Source organism: Sturnira hondurensis, unplaced genomic scaffold (genome assembly GCF_014824575.4).
Source record: "Sturnira hondurensis isolate 20B ecotype Veracruz unplaced genomic scaffold, ASM1482457v3 Scaffold0014854, whole genome shotgun sequence".
Taxonomy (NCBI): Eukaryota; Metazoa; Chordata; class Mammalia; order Chiroptera; family Phyllostomidae; genus Sturnira; species Sturnira hondurensis.
In genome coordinates, this window is record NW_028087485.1 from 9083453 (window position 1) to 9109300 (window position 25848).

The 25848-nt window shown below is 54.8% G+C and overlaps 1 protein-coding gene across 3 annotated transcripts; it reads left to right on the forward strand.

The window, feature by feature from the left end:
• Window positions 1-421: 421 nt before the first annotated feature.
• On the forward strand, window positions 422-24866 carry ITPRIP (inositol 1,4,5-trisphosphate receptor interacting protein). Of its 3 annotated transcripts, none has more exons than XM_037063983.1 (2): window positions 422-1014; window positions 21112-24866. In XM_037063983.1, the coding sequence occupies exon 2, from the start codon at window positions 21125-21127 to the stop codon at window positions 22778-22780; it is 1656 nt and encodes a 551-aa protein (XP_036919878.1). In that variant the 5' UTR covers window positions 422-1014; window positions 21112-21124; the 3' UTR covers window positions 22781-24866. The 3 variants fall into 3 exon arrangements, with proteins under 3 accessions (XP_036919878.1, XP_036919880.1, XP_036919879.1); XM_037063985.1 differs by lacking the exon at window positions 422-1014 and adding an exon at window positions 4941-5157; XM_037063984.1 differs by lacking the exon at window positions 422-1014 and adding an exon at window positions 9616-9793.
• The last annotated feature ends 982 nt before the right edge of the window (window positions 24867-25848 follow it).

Consider the following 25848-nt stretch of genomic DNA (forward strand, 5'->3'; position numbering starts at 1 on the left):
GTGTCTGACTCCCCCAAAGCAACTTCATGTAGGATCAGTTCCAGCTCTTCCCTGTCCCTTCTCCTGGCTGTGGAATCTGAGCAGGTCACAAAGAGAATAGGTTATGGATTTCATAACCGGTTAAGTATCACCGGGACCGGGGTGGGGGGGTGGGGGGGTTGCTGCTACTGCTGCTGTTGCTGCTGCTGCCCTCCAGGTCTCAGTTCCCTGCAGTCCTAAAATAGAGTTCTAATTTCACAACTGTAAACAGGCTCTGGAAACTAAAGCGCCCTCTGCAGATAAAAGCGTTTAAGTCACCGTTTTCCTTTTGTGCCTGGTTTACTGGGGAGAAAGGCTAGGATGCATTCGTTTATCATTAAATTTGGTGAGTTATTTTAATCCTTTCAAGCCGAATAAAGAAGAGGGCCGGCGTCGAGTCTCGATTTATATTTCCCTCCAGGGGACAAAAGAGGTGGCCCCAGGAATCCGCCGCCAGTAAAACGCGCTTCGGGAAACAAACCGTTGACCAGCAGAGACTTAACCCCTTACAGTCAGCAGGACTGGACTGACTTTTAAGGGCGTCCTCGTTGCCTCCCTATCCACTCGCCCCAGTTTACTGTAGTGGCCAGATCCTATCTCTTGCCGTCATCCTCCAGTTCTGCTGCCCCCTCTGGAGTTCTTAGGGGTTCAATGCTCAGGCCTCCGTGGCGGACCGTGGGCCCCACTCCCCTAACTTGCACGGTCCTCCTTAAGGAGCTCTGCGGCGGAGAGTAGAGGCGGGTGTTTTGTTCTTATAAGGAGGAAAAGTTTGTGACATCCAGGAAATGAGTAACTCCGAAGCTCCTCGAGCCCGGCTGATGGAAGATAGAAGGCGGGAGCCGGTAGAGGTATCTCCGCCCCCGACTCTCTAATTGTCCAGCCGGAGGGTGCACCGCAAACGCAGCCAAACCGCGGCGCCCGGGCCCTAGGGACTAGCGAGCGCAGCCTGGGCCCGCGCGGTCCTCCCGCGACGGCGAGTGGGGACGAAGACGAAACGTAAGTGTGGGCCAGCAGCCTCGAGGCTCTGCGTCCTCCTCGTGGGTGGGAAGGTAAAAGGAGGCAGTGGACACGGGGGGCGAGGCGGAGCTGCGCCGGAGATGGCGGCGTGGGGTGGGAGCGCAGGGGCTGCAAGGGGGACGAAGGGGCCTCCTCGGGCCCCCAGGTTGGGGCTCACTCTGGAGACCCCTCCTCGGCGCCGAGGCCAAGATGGGACGCATTGTCATCTGGCATTCACGCCCGCGCTCCACGCTCAGCTCCAGCACCGGCGGCGGGTAGCTCCTCTTCCAGGCGTCCGAATTGGGACCACGTCTTTGTTCCTACTGCCCCGACGATCCGTTACTTTTCACCGTCTTAGCAGAGTACTCGGACTCAGAGACTGGCCTGAGGTAGTAGGTGGGGGGCCCACCTCTTTAGCCAGCTCCCTTCTGGCCTTCCTTCCTCTCCTGGAAGGAGGGAGGAGGAATGAAGCTTACTTCACTTACCTTAGTTTAAGGTAGTGAAGCTATGAGGTTGCTGGGGGCGAATAAAGCCCCTGCCGCTTCCTCTTTTGGAACTGTTAGTGGAAGGCACCCGACACTGTGCAAAACTTTCTCTTGGAACTGTAAATAATCTCTGCCCCTGACCCATAACTCCATCCCCAACCATTTCTCAGTGTCTCCATCTTTCTCACTGCCTGCTAAAGGGATTCGGAAGCCCCAGGGTCGGGCTTCCCATTTTAAATGTTCCTTCGCTTAAAAAAAAAATTGCTGCTGCCCAGGAAGGGAAAATATTTTACAGAGCCTCTCCGTGGTTGCATTTTGCCTTTTGCCCCCCTGCCTGTTGTGAGAAGGACCCGCCACCCCCACCCCTTCAACGCTAGAAGGGCACCAGGTACTGACAGAGCCTGGGTCTTCTGGATATGAATCAGTTTAGGAGCTGGTTCAATTTTCTTGTACCTTTTAAAACCACTTCTACCTTGGAGAGGCTGCCAGGGAACACTACGTGCCATTGGGTGCCCTGTGCAGTCACAGGCCCAGGTTACCCACAAAACGGCATGGCACACACAGGTAGGACTGCTGCCACTCGCCTCTTTACTGATAACATAATAGGCTGAGTTTTCGAGTCCTCCTTCCAGCCTACGTGCCTAAGTGGCTTTCATTGTGTGCTAATTCCATGTGTCTGCTGCTGCTCCAGGCTCTTCTGCCCTCATATTTTCCACTTGTGGGTAACCGTGAAGTGGTTATACTGACTCTCCACTCCCTGGTTGGATGGAAAGGCTTCTTTTCAAGTGCTATCCTCCAGCTCCAGGATTGTCAAAGATGCAGCAGTTTCAAGCTCTGTCTTGGCGGGGGGGATCTGAAATTTAACCTGATGCCATCATCCCAGAACTTGTCACCGTACCAGAAACACATTCTCAGCTTCTGCAGCACCCATGAGGAAAACAAAGAGGAGGGTGTGTGACCTTTTTATCTGAAGGCAAGTTCAGGGAGGAATTTCTGGGTAGAGGTGCCTGGCAAAATTGCCCACCTGAGAAGGTACTGTCTGGGAGGAACCTGGTATTGTGTTTCTCCCTCTTGAATTCCCTGAGGTCAGTACAGAGAAAGAAGGGGGAGGGGTTGTCTCTCCCTTCAGTTGTGACATGACTAAATTGTCTCTTACTGATTGGCCAGTGCCGGGGCAGGGGTCATTTAGTCATGTAGTTGGCCCTGGTGCCATCCACCTGGTTTTGCTTCTCTTCTTGGCCTGGAGCTGAAACTCAACTGAGGCCCAGATGTTGTCTCTAGGAGGTGACCTTTTGCAACTGGCCATTCTGTCTGTTTTGCTATCCCAGTTGCCAAGGAATTTTCCTAGTTTCTTACTTCCTGTCTCAACAGGGCAGCCTGTGGGGCTTTGGGGGAAGGTTCAGAAGTGTCCTAGGTGGGGGCAAGTGTCCCAGATGTACAGGGGAGCTGAGAAGCAGGACCTGTCAGGTGTGGCTGAGACCAGTCTGTCTTGGACTCCCCTCTAATCCCGTCTTGCTGGGAAGGAGGATGTGGCCATGAGAATGCTGAGAGCTGCTAAAAATAACAGCTCCAGGGCTGCTGCTAGCCTGTGCCATTCTTTGTGTGATTTAGAATAAGGTGTTCCTTCTAGCAGGAAGCTAGCACCTTGGTGCCATTTAGGAAAAGGAGTTTAACTTGGGTAGACACAGCCAAGGCACATAGCTGGGCAGACGGCATGTAACCTGGATCCATCCTCACCGCCACCCCAAGCCCATGCTCTTGACCAGTCCAGCATCTGGACAATGATACACAATAATCTTGATAGCCAACAGTGATTGAGGACTTAACATTCTCCCCAAACCACCTTCCCCGTATTAACTCATTTAATCCTCACAGGAGCTCTATGACATAGGTATTGTTATCCCCATTTTACAGACGAGGAAACTAAGGCACAGCAAAGTGTTCAGGAGCCTGGAACCTGAATCCCAACCCCTGAAAATTCCCAGCACAAGAAGCAAATTAAGCTTAAAAATGTAGTTTGCTTGGGGCCCCTCATGGGAAAGAAAAAAGAGCAGTTGCCTCTTTCTTTCTTTGTCAAGGGAAGACATACCCTCTCTCACTCTGCTCAGATGGAGGAAAAGATGGAAAACTCATCTGGCAGAGAAAGGTACAGAGAGAAAGGCAGGCCTGGCCTTGACAGCTGATGGGAGGCCTGGCCCAAGCATCAGCTGACGTTCCTTCTCAATAGCTGGGCGGTGTGAGGTGGCAAATCCAGTTTTGGGGCCTGGCATGAGGGTGATGAGTAAGTGCCACTTGGGTGTGCCCCTCACCTAGGCAGAGAACTCCCCCAGGAGTGGAACAAAGTGGGGAGTGTCTGAACATGCTCTTCTGACACTCCCCCCCCCCCACCTCCCCATCCGTGTTCAGGGCTTGTTCACCTGCAAACACCTGTCCCGAGCTCCCTCGTCACAGCTCCCTCTTCATGATCTCTTATTTCCCATGCTATACATTTCAGAGCTTCATTAGCTGGAGCGGGGCATTTTTTACTATGTACCTACATATAGACAGATAAACAGCATTTAAGACACACCAGGTTTCTTGGCCAGTGAAGAATTCTCAATGCCTTAATGTCTCCTGGAAAGGGCTGGCGGGTGCCCAGCAGATTTCCCAGACACATTGAGTTGTATTTGCATAAGTTTAACTACTAGGCAGGTGGCCCGAATGGGTCAATAGGAAGCCAAGCTCAGAAAAAAGGAACCTGGTCCCTAATCCGCATGGCTGCCTGGGGAAGTGGAAGGGCCAGGACTGGCCACCTACTGCAGCCCCTGTGAGCACAAGGGTCAGGCACTCCCTGAGGCCAGTGATTGCTTTGGCTCCCTGAGCCACATGGCCATCCTGGCTGGCCTCTTTGAATTTAAAGGGCCCTCTGTTATCTCTGTCCCTCGTGGTGGGCTTTGGAGGAGGGCAAACTTGGGTTGCATCCTGGCTCCACTGCCCAGTAGCTGGGTGTTCTCTGTATTGCAGTGAGTGCCTTGATTTTTCCAAGCCTTGGTTTCATCATCAGTAAAATGGGGAGAACTTGTCACAGGGCATGTGTAGAAAGAGCTAAATAAGCACAGGGCCTGGCACAGTCCAGCAGTCAGGCTGGTATGAGCTCTTAAAGATGGTAGAGGTCGATTGAGAGCCTACATTCTCTACCAGATTCTCTGCAGAAGGCAAGGTGGCAGGGCCCCAGACTGTCCCAGACAGTGAGAAGGTCGACAGTGTCCTTGTGTGGAGTGTGTTCTAAGTGAGGGCAAAGCTGCTTGTCCTGACATTTCAGCCGACTCTGGGAGGGGGAAGGCCAGGTTTGAGGCTTGGCCTTTCACAGGCATCCAGAGGGGAGGGACGGGGGAGAAAGGGTTCTGGGAGAGAAAGAAGGTCATTTGGGAGTGCCCAAGAGGTCTCTAGGATCTTCCCCAGAGTTTTGGGACCGGTACTGTTTTCCCGTAGAAAGCACATCCCCCTCCATTCAGGTGGCCCACCCCATGACATCAGTGGAATGGAAGCACCTTGTAGGTGACATCACTGTCGCCCAAGGCAACACCTCCACCTTAAGGTAGACAGACAGGAGCAAGAACCTCCTCAACTGTAAGACCCAAGTTGAAGGGAAGGAGCACAGAAGGCAGAACATCCACAGGTGCGTTTCTCAGAGGATGAGCAGGAAGAGGGAGGGGCTGCAGGCCCCAGGTCTGGGCCGTGAGCCTGTGGGAGACCCGGTCTTCTGGCCTCGGGTTTGGCCCCAGGGAATGTAGAGCGCAGTGCTGACAGCTGTGGCCTTGTCTTGTTCTCTGAGCCGTGACGGGGAGCAAAGAGCGTGGTTCCTTACGTGGGGCTTCTTGCAGCTCCCATGGCTCTGGGCCTCCCTTCTCTGGCCTGAATCTCAGGAGATCAGAACTGCGGCTTCCCTCTTCTTCATCCTCACTCCCGAAAGAAAGCGAGAAACAAGGATGCCCACATCTTTACTATGGGGGCCTAAGAGAAAACCTTCACTCACCCATTGTTCGAGTACGTTTCGTGAACCTACCATAGGCAAGGCGCTGTGCTAGGGGCTCGGTGGCCGGGGGAGCGTTGCGATCGAATGAATGCACACGGAGAGGAGGAAGGGCTGGGATCCACTGCCCCTGAAGCTGGAAACAGAAGCAGGATCTCAGCACTCACCGCTCACCCAGCTCTAGCGTGCCCCATGGAATCCCTGTGGTTCAGTTAAACCTGTGGAATCCCTTCCCCCGCTGTGGTTCATGCAGGAATGCAGAGGTGCCTGAGACACCACCCGAGACACTGGGAGTGGTGATAAAAGGGACAGCCGTGGGTGACTTCCGCGTCCTGCCAAAGGGATGCCCTGGGCACGGAGGGTAGTGTTTGTAAAGCCGAACCCAGGTGGCGATTCTGATGCTCTTCACTTGGTGGCTTGTGGTTCAGCCTCCTCTCACAAGGTGATGTCTCCTGTTCTCCTTAAGGTAGAAATCCCTAAGTAAGGACTGTTAGATGCCAGCACAACAAATGAAAATAGCAGGAAAGGAAGAACTACTTGTCTTAAATCAGAGGTGTCAAACTCACTTTCCCTGGGGGCCACCTCAGCCTCACAGCCCTTCAAAGGGCCGAATGTAATTTTACGTTTAGTATAAATGTAACTGCTCCTTAACAGTTAAGGGAGAGCTTGGCGCTGCCGCCAGGTAGAAACAAGGTGCAGGGCTGGATAAAACAATATGGAGGGCCGAATTGTGTTCGCCACCTTGCCTGAAAGAAAGGTAAAAAACCAGACAACATGGTAGCTCTCTAATGAGGTTTCAGAACAGGGATCTCCTTGTCTTTCAACTTGGAGGTGTTCGATTAAAGTTTCTGCCTTGTACACCTGGCCACAACTTAGGCGCTCTGACTTCAGTCTGCTCAGGCAGACTTCCAGCATATCAGTGTCTGAAGACATTATCCTAATTTTTTTGTATGAATGTAGCTTTTTCAGGGTTACAGAGGAAAATTAGAGCATCATTAGCAGAGAAAATTATTTGGGAATTGTGCTTAGGAATCTAAGCACAGATTAGATTACTTGTCACGACCTTCTGTTCACAAAACTAGAATAGCCTTTTTCAAAAAAAAATGGCTTCATCCACCGAGCGCCTGCTCTGTCTGAGCAAAGCCCCATCTTAGGGCCTTGCGTATCTTTATTCCAGTTTTATAGGTGAAGAAACGGGCTCGGAGAGGCTGTTCCTGGGCAAGCGAGCTACTGGCCCAGAGTCACAGAGTTGAAAACTGCAGAGGCGGGATTCAAACCCAGATCTCTGCTTCCCCGGGCCTTAGTTTCTTCCTGCCGCCTCAGGCCTCTGCTGGGCATGCTGGCCTGGTGAACGTGAAGGCAGCACGCAGAATCCCACAAAATCTAAGTGTCAGAGCTGAGAGGACAACGGGCAGACCCCCACCCCACTCCAGGTTCCCTCTTGCTGTGAGGTGCGCTGTGACGTTAGCTGACAGAGCGCAGTTTCCCCATCTAAGGAAGACAGTGGCAGCCAGCATCAGATAATATTCCGAGCACTTTGAAATCCTCAGATGGCAGTCCCTAGAAAAAAGATAAAGCCCACGATTTTCAAATGACTCACTTTCCAGGTAGATAAGGTGGATGATACAGTGGGACACCGGCTGCCTGGGAGGAGGGCTCCCTTTGAAGCTGCCCCGGGCTGCTCCTTTCTCCCCCGGGTCATCCCTGCAGTGGATGCAGGAGAGTCTCCTGTCAGCCTGGATCAGACCAAAGGGAGGGCGGTGTCATGATTCTGGCCCTACTTGCTGGTGCAAGACCACGTGCTCACAACAAAGTGTTCTCCTGGGAGCCGTTTCAATAGTAGCAGACAGGGGACCCGCCTGAGGTTCATGAAAGGGTCCTTTGTTTGCCGAGACTTTGTTCCAGAGTCACTGAGGAGACAGGACCACAGCGTGCCTGGGTTGGCGGGCCTCGACGGAGAATCAGGGACGCCTGACACCCCTGTGCCCCAGCTTCCCAGACGTGGCCCGCCCTGACATGCCACTTCCCTGATGGCCCACCCCAAAACGCATGCCCGGTGTCAGAAGAGCCTCACTCCTTTCTCCTAATCCACTGAGGAGAGGGTGTCCCCATCCTTTTGGCTGACATCCATTTCAAATGCCCACTCCTACCCTCAGTGTCTCTTCATTGAGTCTGACTCCCTGCGTGATGCCTGAGTTCCACCTAAATTGTCACCTGCCTTTCCCTGAACAGCACAGGCGAGGAAAGCCCAAACGTGCATGGCTGATGTTGCATGGAAACCAAGTCACTGGGCAGCATCATGGGAAGACTGAAGACTTGAAAGTCAGAGAGTCCTGGGTTAGGATTCTGGCACAGAGATGTCGAGTGAGTGGCCTCAGTCTGCACCTCAGTTTCCTTGTCTATAAAACAGGGAGCTTTACTGTAACATAAAGAATCGTGCACAAGCTTAAATCTCAATAAATATAGCACGTTGCTCTTGCTTTATAGGAAACCCTCCCGTGGGTGACAGGGCCCTGCAGTGTGTCGGGTTTTCTCTGGAAAGGGAGAATTGCTCATCACTGTGTCTACGGTTGCCTCTCCGTTCCTTCTCTTGCCTAAATTGCATCAAACCCTGTAATCCTCCATTCACCTTCCATTTCATGGAGGTAGGTGTCGGGGAGAGGCAGCTGGGGGTCAGAAAAACTGACGCTGGGGTTCACTCCTGGGTCATTTTCTTGGTAGATGTTGGTGGCGAGTCAGTCTGCAGTCAGATGAAGGCCGTCCGGGCTGTGGTCTGTCTCTGGGGCAGCATCCGGAAGGTTTTTCACTCACATCTCCCCAGACACTTACCACGGTTGGCACTTTGCTTTTCCGACCACAGGGTGCCTCCTAGGAAAAAAAGCCTTAGAAGTTACTTCATTCAGAACTTCCCACTCTACTCCCATTTCAGATTCTCACTCCTGGGAGAAAAGACAGTAAGGTTCTTCCCCAGTCCTGCCTTCATTCATCCACTTATTCACTTATTCACTCAGCAAGCATCAACGGAGCGCCTGTGCCTTTAATGCCAGGCGTCAGAGACCAGCGCTGGTTGTCCTGCTCGGAGCACAGGAGAGGGGAAGCGGTCAGTGGATGCTGCCAGACTCGGAGTGGCAGCTGTGAACCTCCCTGGTGCCAAGCTCCTGCTCTCCGTCTATGGCAGTCCCTGGGGCCTTTAAAAGAAAACAAGGAGTGGGGGGGGGGGGCAATTTAACCATATCCTCAGACTTCTGGAGTTGCTACAGGATGTTGGTAACCCCCCTCTTTTCACGGGGTTTAACAAATTAAAAGGAGACTTGGCCTTATCGCCAAGTTCACAGCCAACAGCAATGCCCTTTATGGGGCACAACCACGTGAGTGCCGTGCAGTGAGTCAGTGCTCTTTTCATACAAGTGGGAGAGCCAGGAGTCAAACCTGGGCCTTCTGGTCCCAGGGCTTGGCCCCTTGGCTACTGCAGGCAAGCCTCGGAAAAGTGGTAAGCTCTTCTGAGCTGAAGCGCTTTGGGTGGCCTTGGGGCAGGAGTATGTGACCTGGTGAACTTGACAGCGTGGTGGCTGCTTGCTGCCCGCCCCACTGTGTACGTGTTGTTGGTTCAAGGGCACCTACTATGGGCCCCATGTCACCTCTGGCAGAAGCCAGGGCCAGGCGTGGGCATCACTCATCATCACTTCATCCCTGTGGTGGGAGAATGAGATGGTTGTAGGTCAGTGTTGTTCTGTGTAATTCTCAGGGAGCGTGACTCACTGTGGTCAGAGATGGTCCTGAGCATGAATTTGCTGACTGTACCTGGCCTCCTGGCTGAGGCCTGTGCTTTCCTGGGAGGACGGGGACTGGGCTGCTGTGACTGGTGAGGCCCTGCTGTGGGAGGGCAGGCAGATGCCGGCTCTGTCATTCAGCCCCAGGTCCCTGCAGCAGAGAACACAGCTGGGAGGCCAACCACAAGCTCTTAAGTTTTTTTACAACTGGCTTGGCCTCCCCCTTGCCTTTGTGCCTCCTGCTGTTCTCCTTTATTAAGATGAAAGGGGTTTTAGATCTTTGCAGACAAAAAGCCTGAGTGTGTGTTTGTGTGCGTGTGCATGCACGCCCATGTGCAAGCGTGCACAGGAGGCAGACATCACTTCCCTTCCTCCCCACCCCTTTCCCCCTCTCTCCAGCCCAGCTAGGGCCCAGGCATTGTGTCAGGTACCACCCAAGCCGCAGGAGATCAGGGTGGGAGAGCAGCCCAGGACTTCTCAGGGTGGGGGCCAGAATCCCTCTAAGCCAGGACGTGAGTAAGAGGTGATAGGGTGGAGGGAGTGGGTGGGGAAACTGGCTTTTCTGTGGCCACGGAAAAACCCTGGGGGCCCATCACCCCATGTTGAGAGGTCAGGTTGTCTTCCTGAGCCAGTTTCTTTGTTCTCATCTAGGGGTCACAAGGAATGGGGTTCGCCGGGTACCAGCAGTCTATTTCATTTCCTCCATCCCCAGCTCTTCTGTGAGAGGGGGGCAGTGGGGGGTGTCCAGGGGAGGGCTTTGTGTTCCCTTTGTTGCCCTTTGTATTACTCTCCACTTCCTGCGCCTCCTGCTCTGGTCTCCCCATCAAGCCAGTGCATTTGCTGTTGTCTGGAACCTGCTTTCTGCCACTGCAGCCCGCCCTCCCAGCTCCACAGAAAGAGTGTGACTAGTTCTGAGCTTCACTGTTCTGCTTGAGGCTGGGGGCGGGGGCATGCAGAGAACACAGGGTGCAGGGAGAGACAGGGCAAGTTTGGGGTGCCCTGGATGCCTGCCCTGAGATGGGTGTTAATGTTCCCTCCTGCAACCTGCAGGCTCTCTTGTGGGTGCGATGGGTCCCACAGACGGAGGGAGATTGTGAGAACTACAAGCTGAAGCCAGACCAACGTCTGACAGCATGTGACAGCTGCTTCACCACGGGAAATGGTTAGCACCGTGTTCTATTGTTAGCACACCCTTGTGATTTCAGGTCTAGAAATCTGAGATGGGTGTGGGGGGGAGGTGGTCAAGGGAGACCCTTCTTAGGAAACACTCCTCCCTCCAGTGGAGCAGTGAAGCAGGCCTTCTTTTGAGAGGGGGTGTGTCCAGCACACAGGGTGAGCATACTGGTGCGTTCCCAGGATCACATGTGTCCTTAGTGTCGTGAGCCGGCAGCCCTGCGTTAGGCCTCTGCCAGACACCCTGGGGAATGGCAAGACAAACAAGCCCTGGCCGAGGAAGGCGGCGGTGGGGCAGCACAGAACTCAACAGTTCACGCTGGTGAAATGGCAGCACCTGGAGCCTTAGTCCAGGCCTGGCTTGGCCTTCTGCTCTCTGTTCTCTTCCTGCTTGCGTTGCCTTGAGCCATGGCTCAACCTCTCAGAGCCCTGGGCTCCTGCCTGGGAAACGGGACTGCGGCAAGGGCAAGAGAGCTAACTGAGAATGAGACACGACCTACCTGGGGGGGCGGACACTGCCTACACTCAGAGGGGCTTCCCAAATATTCCATCTCCCTCTATTTGTTCTTCTGTCCCTTTCAAGAAAGATCTGTCCTGGGCATGGGGGGCGGGGGAGCAGGAGGGAGATCAGGAGGCTCCTGGAAACAGTTTCTGAGGCAGGCTTGCCGTGAGCACCACTGGTGGGGTTATGCTGCAGAGACATGAGGTGTGCACATGGCGGAGGGAATGGTGGGCAGGGGGTATCCAAGGAAAGTGGATAACCTGAAGTGGCCGGGTCAGGCTGCAAGGGAGCCAGGAGGTCCCCTGGAGCTGCCTAGGGCCAGGCCTTGAACATCAGACTTAGAGCTCAGTCCTGTGTGGGATGGAAACAGGAGCCCTCTGAAGTGGGAAGGGAGACCTCCAGAGCCAGGGAGGGTACCCAGGGTGGCTGGGACTAGGGACAGGTCGGAGAAGCGGGTTCCAAAGGTCCACGCCCACTAGGCCAATCAGTTAGTCTGGAGTCCCCAGGCTTTGGTGCAGAGCAGAGGCAGTGACAGAGAGGGCGGGGGCCCCGGAGGTGCCCGGCAGAGATGTGTGCGCTAGTGGCAGGGCCAAGGAGGGGAGTGCAGGGTGCACTGAGCCTTGAGACCCCATCAGTCCCCCTGGGCTGCTGTAACAAAATCCCACGGACTGGGCGTCGCAGAACAACAGGAATGCGTCCTCTCTCAGTCCCGGAGTTCAGATGTGAGACCAAGGCACCGGCAGTGCCGTGCTCCCTCCGGGTGCTCCAAGGAAGACGCCTCCCTTGCCTCATCCAGCTCCAGGTGGCCCTGGCCTTCCTGGGCTGGGGCAGCGCCAGCCCCACCTCTGCCCCCGTCCGCTGTCGCCTTCTCCTCTTGGTCTTTTTTCTCATTTTCTGTCTCTTTATAAGGACACATTGAACTTAGAGCCCACCTGGGTACTCCAGAATTATCTCAGCTCAAGATCCTCAATTTAATTACATCTGTAAAGGCTGTTCCTTCAAATTAAGTCACATAGATTTATCTTTTTGAGGACCACCATTCAACCTACCCCAGTGACTGCCGGATGGGAGGGGACCTGAGGGGGAACTGGGGTGCGGGCCTGGACTCCGGGCTGGCAGGGGCGCCCCTTCCGTGTCTCTGTGACCTGCAGACCTCTTCGTCATCTCGTGGCCTCTTCCCTTTTACAGCCCAGCCTAGTGAGTCTGTCAGTCAGTCAGTTAGTCGGTTTGTCTGCCCCGAGACGCTGTGATTTTCCATGATGCCCTGTGGGTCAGGACCTCTGCTGTGTGGAGTCAGCGTGGCTGGGCGGGAGGACGCCATGTCCTTCCTGGGAGATTGATGGCCTCCCTGCCTTCTGGGACATCCTCTGGGACAGGAAGGATGTGGGCTCTCCCACCCACAGTGGGGAAGTCCAGGTTGCTCTCCTTCCTGTGCCTGGACTGGGCAGCCTCATGACCCCAGCCCAGAGGATGGGACTGGCATCCTGGTGACTTTCTCTTCGTAGAGTGCATCTTGGACAGGTGTGACAGGGCACCCTCTGCTGATCTGGCCAGTGTGGCCATGTGTGGCGACAGCTGAGCTCACCTTGGTGAGAAGGCCGCTCCCCTCACAGAGCATTTCCCAAGCCCATGTCAGTTGGTCCACCTCAGCTGGGCACGAGGCGGCAGCCTCTCCTCTCTGCTCACTCCTTCCCTCCTGCTCCCCCATACTCACCAGAGCCCAGTCTTGACCCCTGGTTCCTCCTGAGCTTGGGTGTCTGCTCTGTCTGTCTGGGGCCTTCCCTGGGTTTAGAGGGGAGCGGTGGGACTCTGGTTCCCAGGTTGGGGAACCACAGACTTTAGTCTGTAATACCAAAGCTCCCTAGTACAAGGTCTCTCTTTCTTTCTAGTCCCTGGGAAGGACAGGGGAAAGCAATTGTGTAAGCCCCAAACACAGGCCTGGCACGCAGTCAGCCCTCATAAATGCTGGTTATGGTCATTCTGAGGGTGGCTGGTAGGGCTGACTCGGAAGCACTGGAAGGAGCCCCGTGGCCAGGAGGGCTGCAGGTCCGAGGAGGCTGAGCCTAGCTGGAGGCCAGGACAGAGGCCCTGCCAGGGAGAGAGGAGGAAGGTGACCGAGGGATGGGAGAAAGGTTGCAAAGATGCTGAGAAGGGACAGTGGTGGGGGCCTAAAACTGCACCCTTTCTACCCACTTTCTCAATTATTTTTGTTAGGCCTCTTCCTTCCTATTTCCCCACTTCCTTTTTGCCTGCCCCTCCCTCTCCTACCAGGGCTTGAGGCCTGCCAGGACTCAGGACCCAGTCCCCACCCCCAGTGCTGCTCAGCCCCTCTCTGCACCCCGAAATCCCCTCTTCCATCCCTATTTGGGGAGCAAGTGGAAAGAAAGCAGCCAGAGATGTCCCGGCGGTGGCTGTATGACCTTGCCTTTGCTGGGGCGTGGGCCAGCTCTGCGGGGACGGCCGTTCTGAAAGGGTGGGAGCCAGTCACGTTGAGAGCAGCATGTTCAGAGCTCCTCTGATCAAACCACCTGTGCGAGCGGAGTCTGTCTGTCCCCTGGCCTTGAGTTAGGCGAAGAGGAAGCAGTGTGTGGAGACATGCCGCTCCCACAGCCGATCATGTCCTCCCACACTCATGTCCAGCCAACCACCACTGACACACTGGGCACCTGCAGTGTGCCCAGCCCTGAGCCTGGCACCCTGTGGAGGCAAGGGCACGTCAGCCTCTGGGCCTTCCTGGACCTGCAGGTGGGAAGGCAGGGACCAACTGGTGGGTGAACTGATACAAGTAAAGAGCAGGAAGATGACCCAACCTGCTGCAGCTCAGACAAGGGCGAGGCGACGGGCACTGAGGGGCAGGCTCCCCAACGCTGGCGCCCTTGGACTCGGTGGGGAAGCTCGGGGGCGTGGGTGCCGCTACACAGAAGCATGGACTCAGGAATAAGGCAGATAGGCCAGACCACAGGAGAGCCTCACTGGGCCTTCAGACAGACCACTCCTGGGGCCCCGACTCCAAAGCCGACTCAGGGTCTAACTCTTGCTCTGCATTTAGCCTCTCCTTTCTCAGGCCTGTTTCTCCAAGTCCTGGGAAACTTGGGGGACAGCCAGCCTGGATAATTTGGATGGTCGCCACTGGCAATGGAACCAGGAATGTGCCATCGGGCAGAGGGAGGTAGCAGGGCTCTCTCGTCCCCTAGGGGGATGGAGGGAGACCACAGGGAGGGGGACAGACTACAGACAGGGACTCTTAGAAGCCACCCGGCGAATCTCCCTGACCATCAGTCTCTTCATAAGATAGGGATGTTGCCACTGGCTGATATTCTGAAAATTCAAGGACAAAATACATACAAAGTACGTAGCTTCCTACATGTGGGCTGTTGTTGAAGACATCGTCGCTTTCACGACCACCGTCTGTGCGGGAACCCCTATGAGGGCCATAGGGTGGTATCCAGCCTGCTCAGACCACCTCCACTTCCTGCCCACCCTGCCCTCCCAGTCAAGTGCATCTCTTCTCTAGGCCTCTGTTTCCTCATCTGTAAAGTGGGCTTAGATTAGTATAACTAAGTCTTGACACTAAATGTGTGTTTTTATTGCTCCCAAACAACCACGCACCTGTTTAGCTGGGACTATAAAATTTTAGCACGAGGCCAGGTGCACAGTAGGGGTCCAGCCCAGACTTACCAACAGTTGGGTCTGTCCTTGGCTCCTTCTTTCTCAGAGGGCCCAGAACCTAAGCAGTGAGAAAAGGACCCAAGTCACCCTTTGGGGCAGAAAGAGCCCACCCCTTACATCAACCCACCTCCTGGATTTCATTTCGAAGGAAACACATACGCGGCTGCTTGGGCTCAGGGTGACGCCAGGACGAGGGCTGCATCTGCTGCTGTAATTAGCAGAGCTAATTGCACCCCACGGGCTGAGTTGGGGGCAAAGCCTTGGAGAGCTCCAAAATCTGGGCCTCAGTGACGCTCAGGAGCGCCACCCTCCTCCTTCCCGGAGGCCTTCCCTGCTTGGGCACAAGCGAACTCAGACACGAGTGGGCACCACAACCACCGGGAGGGCTCGTGAACACGCACGTGCTGGGCCCCAGCCTGCAGCTTCCGATCAGCAGGTCTGCAGTTGCGCCTGAAAATTTGCATTTTTGACAAGTTCCCAGGTGACGCCAGGGCTGCTGTGCTGGGAACTACATTTTGAGAGCCACTGTCCCAAGGGGGTTGCTGGGCTGCCAAGAATGGGGTCCTGGTCACCCTTACTGTTGAGGCTACAGTCGGTCAGCCCTGGGCACGGGTAGGCGGGCCGCGGGGTAGAAGACACACTGGTGAACACAGTGGGGTGGACCCAGGCTCCCACTGCTCCGGGTTCGCTGTAGGAATTCTGTCTGGGAGGAGGCAGGGAGGTGGATATGGAGCTGAGGGGTTCACACCCTCATCTCCCCCGCAGGCAGCACAGGGAAGGGTCCTCGGTGACCAGGAATGAAACTCTTCCTCCGCCTTTTCGTGGCCTGTTGCTCACACGCCATTTATGCCCACAGCTCATTCTGTCCCGTGATTAGCCGGTGGCTGTCTGCTTCTGGATGTGGGCTGTAGTGCTTTTACTGCCGAGGATCTCTGTGGAGCATCCAGCGTGTTCCTTGCGTAGTCGGTGCTCCGTAAACAAAGCACCGTGGGAAGGACTTGGGCTTTACAAGTGGATGCAGGCAGAACAGGCTGGATCTTAGCCAGGCTGTGCCTTTTCTAGTCATGTGGCTGGAAAAGTACTTCCTGTCTTGAACTTTGGTTAACTCATCCATTAATAGGGATAACCAGCTGCCTAGAAAGCTGCAGGGGTCCCTGTGTACGGTGCCCAGCACATCCCAGTGAGGACTTGATGGATGGCACTCGTAGTGGCATGCACCGGATTAGGCTATGGTGGAGGTGCTGTAGGGTTCTGGGGGTGCAGGAGTGAGGGACCCCAGGGAGCGGGGTTGCCACTTGGGATTTCACCCCCACGGTCTGGCCAGGCTCAGAGTAACGGTCTGAGTAAATCACTGGTTCTGGCCAACCACCTGCAGGCCTCTGCCCTTGTGACCCTGGCCCTTGGCCAAGCTAAGTTTAGCCATGACCTGCACGGCTGCCATGCTCCGTGGGCAGGGGCTGGGGTGGAGAGGAACTTAGCACACTTCCTGCCAGCTTCCCGGCAAGAAGATAGACAGCCCTGGGAGTGACCCAGGTTTATTTTCAAAGCCAAGTCCACCAACTAGATATCTCAGATCACATGTGGGGCAGCCTCAGAGGTGAGAGCTCGGTGCCAAGGCGGAGGTGAACATCCTTGAATTGGGGGAAAGGGGCCCGTTGGGAAGGGGGATGAGAGAGAGAGAGAAAGTCTAACAGCCCAGATTCCCTCCCCTCGTATTTTTTACCCCGAGGCCCCCAGGGCAGTGTTCCCTGTGACTTGGTTTGTGGGCAGGTGGGGGGAGTAGTGGAGGCTTCAAACTCAGCCCCCTCTGGTATTCACTGAGCGGCCACAACCAGCCTGTTCCCTATCCCTTAGGGTGCTGGAGGCAGGGCCAGCTGTGCAGAGGATGACAAGGAACAAGGTGACCACTGGGATCCCATGTTATCCCTGGGATGGTGACGTTTTAAGTAGTGAGTCATCGGGAACTCTGCCTCCAGGAGAATCCGAGGCTGAGAAGGCCTCTCCCCTTTGCTGGGGGGCAGGGTGGGTGGAATGGTGTGCCAAGGGACAGCAATACTGAGGGAGCATTTGTGCTTTCAAAGCACTTTTGAGCGTGTGTTTCTCCACACCTCTGGGACTCGGGCAGGGCTGGGTGTGCTTAACAGATGAAAAAATAGGCCAATGAGGCTGAGATGGGGAGGCGCTGGTGTTGTGAGGGCCCTACTCTTTGCCAGGCACTGTGCTAAGCACTCGAGATAGATTATCTCTCACTTATTAACCCAATCTCCATGTAACTGAGCCATTCACATCACACCTTGGTGAGTGACCCAACAATTAATGCTGGAAGGAACAGGTCTTTATTGACAATATTCCAACCTTGCAGGGGCTCAGAGCACTTCAGCTTGGAGTCCTCTTCTCCCATGAGACCCAGCACTGCCCTTGCTCCCCAAAGGCTATAAGCCAAAAGCCCCCAAAGTTCCCCATCTCCTTATCTGAATTTAAGCCAGCTACACAGGATCACGGGGACGTTCAGGAAAGACGTACCGTATTTGGCTCTGCATACTCTGCTGCCGTGGATAATGCACACCCACGTTTCGGTGCACATTATACTTGGAATTATTATGCCTGTAGTATGTAATTATACCCATGTATAATGCACATCCTTATTTTTCCCTCAAAAATTTGGGCAAAAAAGTACTCATTATACACAGCAAAATGCGGTAAGTCCCGAGAATCCAGACAGGGTCGGGGTTTGCAAGGCTGCAGGTCAGCGTCTAGCAAGAGAGAGTCTTCGGAGTCAGCTGGGGCGGCGCGATCAGAGCAGCCTCATGTCTCCCCCGTCCCTACGCCAGGCTGCGTGGCCGGGTCCTGGCCACCAGCTCCATAGTCGCTTGCTCACTTCTCGCTCTCATCACGTGGCTGCCCCATCACTGCCCCCTCGTGGCTCTTTCCTCCCTTCCAGGCTGCACAGCCGAACCTCCCTTCCCTACCAGCGGCTCCGCCGCTCTTCCTCCTCACTCCCGGCAACATGGCTCCTCTCTTCACGGCTGCCTGCCCTTTAAATCCTGACCTGCAACCTCCTGTGTGACCTCATCTCCAACTCCTCCCACAATAAGCTACAGTTGCCCGTTCTCCTGTATCCTTTACATTTACTCAGCGGCCATTCCCAATCAGGGCAACAGGGACTCAGTGATCCAGGGGGAACCCGCCTCCCCTGGCTACTTAACAAGTCCGGATGTGCCCTTAAAGGCACACCCACCTTGCCCTGGGCAGTAGCACAGCTATTAAACTAGCCTGTTATGAAAAGTATCTTAAGCCAGTAGAGTCAGCTGCACCCATCCTCCAACCAAGGACTACGGGGCTTTTCTCCTATTTTCCCTGGGCACACCCCTCATCCTACACCCGTTACATCTCTGTGAAGGATCGGCTGTCATTAGCTCGGTCTCACAAGCAGTGGAGCCCCAGAGAAGCCATGTGACTCCCCAAGGCCACTCAGTGAGGAGCAGGCCAGTCAGCTCCTACAGCCCGGACTCCTTCCACTGTGTTCCCCTCGTGCTCCTGTCCGGGTCTCGTTTGTAACGCTGCTCGTGACCAGGGGTATTGCGGGCTGCCCGCGTCCTGCCAGTGTAGGGGCACCTGTACGGCCCACTCCATTGGTCCATTGAAACCGCCCGCAGGAAGGTTCATCTGCTGTTCCCATCCCTTCACAGCTACTCTTACAAGAAAACTTGCTCAGGGCCAAGCATTTTGCTAAGTACTTTATATGAATTCCCTCACTCAAACTTTACAAGGGAGGAATATAAATGAAGAGACTGAGGTTCTGAGAAGTTCAGTGACTTGTCCAGGGTCACATACCTAGTAGTCGCACGTGCTGGGTGCTAACCCAGTCTGCCTCCCCCAGAGTCCATCCTGTTACCCCCTCGTACACGGAGTCAGTTGTCTAGTTGGTTTGGAGTTTTGAACCTTGCTGCCCCAGGACAAGGTGGCCCTATGGCCCTCCACCCCCCTGCAGGCCCAGGGAGCCCTATGGGAGCCACCAGGTAGAGAGGACTTTGTGGTTGTAGGGCTTGGCGGTGGCGCCACTCCCCAGTTGGGGCATCCTACCCTGAGTTGGCATGGAGACTGGCCTGCTGGTTGGGAGCTGCCAAAAGCTATTACTGTGACTTGTCAGGGCCTGCTGTGCCCGGAGGGGGCTGGCTGCCCATAGTACAAAGGCCCTGAAGGGAATCAAACCCTCAAATTATCTTCTAACTGGCTGCTGCCTGGTATTCTAATATTAATACTCCTTCATCTTAAAACTCTGATCCAGCCCTGGCTGGTGTGGCTCAGGGAATTGAGCGTAGACCTCTGAACCAAAGGGTCGCCAGTTCAATTCCCAGTCGAGGGCACATTCCTGGATTGCAGGCCAGGTCCCCAGTGGGCGGCATTAATGTTTCTCTCCCTCTCTCCTTCCTTCCCCTCTCTCTGAAAATAAATAAATAAAATCTTTTTAAAAAATACTACTCTGACCCACGTTAATCAGCCAGTCCCATGGCTTGTCCTTGGACCACGGTGGCAAAACTTCCCGTTGATGGTTCTCCAAGGTCATAACCAGGGCTGACCTGTTGCTGCAATTATCTAACAAGCTGCTCCTTGTCTTGGGTAAGAAAAGCTGGCTAGCTGCCCCCCCACACACTTTTTCATCGTCCCCACCCCACTTCCAGTCCGACTTCCTTTACTTTCTCCCATCCTTTCTCCCCTCCTCAGGTGGAAATACACGCTTTCAAATTCACCTGTCTGTGAGGCCTGACCATGTCTGCACACTGAATTCTGCTCCCAATGGCCCTCCCTCCCCACCAGCCCATTTGGTTCCTGCTGACACAGCCATCTGTGTACAGGGCGGAGGGATTCACATCTGGGCAGCAGCTTGGGTCATTTACATCCTGGCACTTCCAGGTAGAAACTGCAGAGGTATCTCTACCGGGTGACAAATACCTGCTGCTTGGCACCCCTAGGGTATGACCCCAAACAGGTGGTTTTCAGGACGCAAATTCAAGATCAGGGAATGGGCTCAGGCTAAACAAGACGCTCCTGTCAGTACTGCTGGCCTGTGCCAGGGGGGTGGTGGGAGGAGCCCTCTCTATTCTCTTCGTTGTTCAACAACAATCTCATTTGGTTGTTTGCTCTCCTAACTGAGGTCTCAGGCAGGAAGGAGACAGAGCAAGTGTGGAAAAGACCCATTGTTACTCCCCAAAGTTTCTACCAAGGAGATGAGGAGGCACAATATAAGGCTTTCACTGTAAGACAATGCTTCTCAGACTTTGATGTGGACGGTATTGAAATGCAGATCATGGTTCAATAGGTCTGGGGTGGAGCTGAGATTCTGCATTTGTAACAAACTCCTAGAATATATTGCAGCTGCAAAGTGTGAATGGCAATGATTGGGTTAGCAATGGCAATGTAAAGGGTTAGCACGTCCCCAAAAGTCCCTTGAGACCTAAAAATTCATATGTTCTGGAGGAATGGAGTATCTCCCTTTACAAATAAGAAGCATTTCAAGGTCAGATGACTTGTGGTAGGAAACCAACGTTTGGTTTGTCTCCAAGATTGTCCTGGGAAAGACCCAGGAGATGAATGTCTGAACTTGGGGTGGGGTCTTCCAGATCAGGAAAGGTTTACAGTAAAGGAAGCTAAGGGCTGAAAACAGCCTCAGAAACATCATTGTTCCCTGAAAACATGCTGTGCACCGCTCACCGCGGTGTCTGCAGTCTGCACAGGTCATCACATCCATCAATACAAAGGCCCCTGGTGTGCAGTGAGGAAGCAGGCTCAGAGATGTGAGCTAGCATGCCCAACATCACAGCGAATCAACCGCCGGGCTGGCTTTGGAGCCCAGCCCTCTTATTCTTAACCACTACTAGGCTCTACTGCATTGAGAAGAGATGCATTTGCCACACATAATTGACTGGGGGAGAAGTGGATGTCTTATTCGAGACTTTTTAGGTTTCAAGTGATGGAAAAACAACTCAAACTGATTTCATCATAAAGCAGGATTTATTGATTTATATAACTAAAGAGTCCAGAGGTAATGGCTTCGGGCACAACTGAATCCACTTTCCTCTATGCTGGCATCTTAGGCAGACCCTGCTTGGAGGTAGCTAGACAACCAACAGCACGTGGAGTCCTGTTCCCATTGGTCCCAACAAATCCTACCTCTGTCTCCCATTGGACCAAATGGGGTCTTGTTCAATCCTGAACTAATCACTGTTGCCTGTTGGGGACTGGGGTTGGGGGGACTAGTCTTGAGCCTGGGTTATATGCTCCCCTAGAGCTGAGGGTGGGTTCATCTCCACCCAAGCCTTAAGGACTGGGAGTAGTAAAGGGTTGGTTCCCAGGGAAAGTGGGATGTTACTATCAGAAACTGTGAGACATCTCCCAGCTCAACAGGGCAGGGGTTGGTGGGAGGGTCCAGGAAGCAGTGGTGTTGAGGGAAGCTTGGTGTGACTGTCAGTCTCTTTGTGTTGCCAGGTCAGCTCCAACCATGGCACTGGGGCTCTTCCGTGTGTGTCTCGTGGTGGTGACAGCTATCATCAACCACCCGCTGCTGTTCCCACGGGAGAACGCCACGGTCCCTGAGAATGAGGAGGAGATCATCCTCAAGATGCAGGCACACGAGCAGAAGCTGCAGCTGGAGCAGCTGCGCCTGGAGGAGGAAGTGCGGCTGGCAGCGGAGCCGGAGGCCCTGGAGCGGGGGGCGGAGGAGGGCCAGCAGCAGATGGAGGGCCACACGGCCTGGGACCTGTGGAGCACTCTCTGCATGATCCTCTTCCTAGTGATCGAGCTGTGGCGGCAGGACCACCAGGATGGGCTATCGCCCGAGTGCCTGGGCGGGGATGAGGATGAGCTGCCTGGCCTGGAGGGCGCCCCTCTCCGAGGCCTTGCCCTGCCCAACAAGGCCACACTGGACCACTTTTATGAGCGCTGCATCCGGGGGGCCACAGCTGATGCAGCCCGCACCCGGGAGTTCGTGGAAGGCTTTGTGGATGACTTGCTGGAAGCCCTGAGGAGCCTGTGCAACCGGGACAGGGACATGGAGGTGGAGGACTTCATTGGTGTGGACAGCATGTACGAGAACTGGCAGGTGGACAAGCCGCTGCTGTGCCAACTCTTTGTGCCCTTCACCCCCCCTGAGCCCTATCACTTCCGCCCAGAGCTCTGGTGCTCCAGCCGCTCGGTGCCCTTAAATCGCCGGGGGTACGGTCAGATCAAGGTGGTCCGGGCTGACATGGATACACTGGGCTGTATCTGTGGCAAGACCAAGCTCGGGGAAGACATGCTGTGTCTCCTTCATGGCAAGAACAACTTGGTGCGGCCCAGCAGCGAGGTGGAAGACCTACTGTGTGCCAGAGGCTCCCATGACCTGGACACGATGCAGGTCATGAAGTGGTTCCAGGTGGCCCTCACCAGAGCCTGGCACCGCATTGCCCACAAGTACGAGTTCGACTTGGCCTTTGGCCAGCTGTACACCCCAGGGTCCCTCAAGATCAAGTTCCGCTCAGGGAAGTCCATGCCCTTCAACTTGATTCCTGTGATTCAGTGTGATGACTCAGACCTGTACTTTGTCTCCCACCTCCCCAGGGAGCCCTCCGGGGAGACCCCGGCATCCAGCACTGACTGGATCCTGTCCTTTGCTGTCTATGAGCGACACTTCCTCAGGATGACATCGAAGGCACTACCCGAGGGCGCCTGCCACCTCAGCTGCTTGCAGATTGCCTCCTTCCTGCTCTCCAAGCAGAGCCGCCTGACGGGCCCCAGTGGGCTGGGCGACTACCACCTGAAGACAGCGCTGCTGCACCTCCTGCTCTCCCGGGGGGCCGCCGACTGGAAGGCCGGGCAGCTGGAAGCTCGTCTGCATGAGCTGCTCTGCTTCCTGGAGAAGAGCCTACTGGAAAAGAAGCTCCATCACTTCTTCATCGGCAACCGCAAGGTGCCCGAGACCGTGGGGCTCCCCGAAGCTGTGCGCAGGGCTGAGCCTCTCAACCTCTTCCGTCCCTTCGTCCTACAGCGAAGCCTCTACCTGAAGACAGTGGACTCCTTCTATGAGATGCTCAAGAACGCCCCGGCACTCATTAGCGAGTACTCTCTACATATCCCCTCAGACCATGCCAGCCTGCCCCAAAAACCTGCCATCTTGTAGAGCAGCCGGAATCTTGAGAGCCAAGATGCAGGGCATCCCACCCGCACAAGACCATCTCAGGCCCTGTCCTGAGAAAACGGCAGGCTTTGATGGGAGCCATGGCTAGCCTGCCGGAAGCCAGGCCCTATGAAGTGGGAGCAACAGAATTCCAAGCTGGAAGGCAGCTTGCGTTCACGTGTTGGGGCCAGCCAGTGGGGCTGTTGTCTGTGTTTGGGGCCGGAGCCTTTGCGGCCTTTACCTTTGGATCATCACGAATGGCCAAGATGCTGATGGAACACTCTGTGAACACTGAGTTTGAAATAACGCAGCATCACTTGGGAGTAATTCTCTTTATGTCGCAGGTCCAGTCTTTACTTGAATATCGGCAGAGAATTGAAGGGTTGCTGACAGGGATCCATGATAAGACTGCACACCCCTATTTCCAGGAACCCTTGTCCCCAGGCATCTGCTACCAAAGCGCTAATAGGTACAGATGTGGGAATTCACAACCATCTATTCACAGCCTTCACAGTAGGGGTCCCACTGTGGCTGACATGTTTTTGTACTATTTGGAGATAAGACCTAGTAGAGATTCAAGGCCTCAAGCAGCTAATGTCTCTGTTGCACAGAACTGGGTACTTGGTGGCAGAGAGAAGTTTAAGTTGACCACTTTTTCAGCTACACGCCTCATTCAGAGTGCACCCCCTTCACCCTGCCCCTTTCCCCAGCTTGGTACTGTGTCCCTAGCACCATGGGCGCCACATACCATGCTGGGTACAAATTCAATTGCCCCTCACCCCTCCTTTTTCTCTCCACAGCTGGTCGGGGAGGGCAGAGGCCAAAGGGGAAGCTGATAGAAAAGGAGAGGCACGGGGTGACTGGGGTGAAGGGCAGCCTAGCACCTGGGGTTCAGGGGAAGTTGCAAAGCTGAGAGGTGAGGAGTGCTGTTGCCCTGAGTACTCCTCAGGGCCCCAGTTCCAGAGCAGGGCATCCTTGGAAGTGAGAGCAACTGTGGGAACCCAGCTCCTGTCTGCGAACCCAAGACCCCCCAGCTATTCACTCCAGCAGTTTCCTCACCACACAGAATGCCTGTTCTGTGTGGGCCCTGCTGGCTGCACAGAGGACCAAAACCCTAAGAGCCCAACGGCTCGGCTAACTAGAACACACAGGGACAGCATTGTGGGCACAGCTCCCAGGCCTCGGAGAGGCCATCTCACTGCTGCTGGGGCTGCGGTCACTTGGCAGGCACCAGGGCCTGCGGTTGGAGCTGGTCCCTGTCTCCAGACCTGGTTTGGGAGGGTTGGGAAGCATTTCTCCTCCACTGTGGCTTCACTGGTCCTTTGGGATTTCCTCTCAGCATTGCCTCAGTAACCCTTGCAGAGGGCCAAGGAGGAGGCAAGAACGAGTGTGCCTTCTGCAGCACCTGGGTCCTCCCTCCAGTATGAAAGCAGGTGGTGCCTCCCAGACGGCGCACCCCATTCCAGAAGCTGTTAGACTCACTGCCACCTGAAGAAGGGATATTGCCCCTACCCCAGGAGTGCTCTCACCTGGACTCAGAGCACCCAAGATGGACAGTTCGCCCAACAGGGTTAATTCAGGGTGTGGGGCTCAGCCGCAGTGGGGCACTGAAGCTTGTAGGAAGCCTTCCATGTGAGCTGGGATTAGACGGAGCAGTGCTGGGGTCTGCTGCTCCCCAGGCCCACAGTGGCTGGCCTCCCAGGGACCAGTCCTGCCCCTGTGGTCTCCAACGACAGCCTCGAGCCCCTTGTTTTGCTGGGCTTCATTTCCAGAGTCGGGATGAATTTCCTTATTTATTATCCCCCGTGCCTTTCTTTTCCCTTCTTCCTCTTTATCTTGTGGTTGGAAGAGACCCCAGCAACCAAGAACCAGCCTCCAGAGGTTGAGACCAAGCCTGGTCCTCAGCTTCTCCTTTGCTTCCAGGAGAAAGTCCACTGAAAAAATACCTTGTTTAGACAGAGAGGACAGAACTCAGCGGGGAAATGGGGAGCTTTTATGCACCGAAGTGGCTTCTGAAGCAGAAAGCAGCAAGGCTCTTGGCGTCCGTGCTGCCTTATTTATATTAAAGGAAGAATTAAATTCCTGCAAAGAGGAGAAACTGGTCTGTTTGTTTTTAATCGCCCAGGTTCCTGGGGCCGAGCTGGGAAGGGGGGTGGATTTCCTATTGACAAGCAGACGCTTTCTCCCCTTTTTATCTTATCCTTTCAGGAAACTTTTTTTTTTAAGTTAGCAAAATAGAACATTTCTAGCCCATCTTTGAGGAAGCCTGCAGAGTTCCAGAAAGGGCCTCGGAAGGGCACTGCAGGGTAGAGTCCAGCCCGAGACCTTACTTGACAGAGCTGGAGGTGTGCAGAGAAATGCAGGAGCCGGAAATACCACGACGCTTTTGGTTTTCAAGGAGAGAGGTTTTCTTGGGTGCAAGAGTTTTGGCCCTTTGGGACACGTCAGCCTGCCCACTAAGGACAGTCCCGTGGTTCTCCTCCTTCCCTTCTCCAGGATTCTTGGCTTTGCCCAGCATCTGCTCACTTACTGTGCTGGCTGCTCCCAGGATGCGTTTTGCTGAGCCTCCTCACGAGGCTAAAATGAGCGGGGTTGGCCCTAGGCCCAGAGGTTTGTTAGGCTGGGGCGGGCCCCACACCCTCCAAAGCCCCAGCCCCTCCTGTGCCCTGCTGAAGCACAGCGCAGGTTGAGAACCTGGGACCGGCACTTTGGTTCATAATTAAGTTGTCATCAGAAACACCTGGACAGTTTGGTCAGATGCCCACACCCCACCTTGAACCTACATGGTGCCCAGGTAAGGCTTAATTTCTAAAGCTCCCGCTAGTAATGATGACGCTCCTAGCTGAGGATGGCTTTTTATGTCCTTTCCAGATAGAGTGTGAAAGAAAACTCAAGGTCTGCCTTCCCCACAGAGCTATGGGAAGAGAGATCTGGGAGCAGCCAATGAGGCTACCTGGGATTTGCCACCCCAGTGGCATCAGCTAGGGCACAACTTCCCACACGTACCCCCACACTCACTACACTGATAAGAGGAGCAGAGAGGATGGGGGGGGGAAGCTGGCGGGCACTTC

What these genes read in the sequence shown, in the direction of transcription:
- ITPRIP (XM_037063983.1), top strand. Translation starts at nt 21,125, where the DNA reads ATGGCACTGGGGCTCTTCCGTGTGTGTCTCGTGGTGGTGACAGCTATC.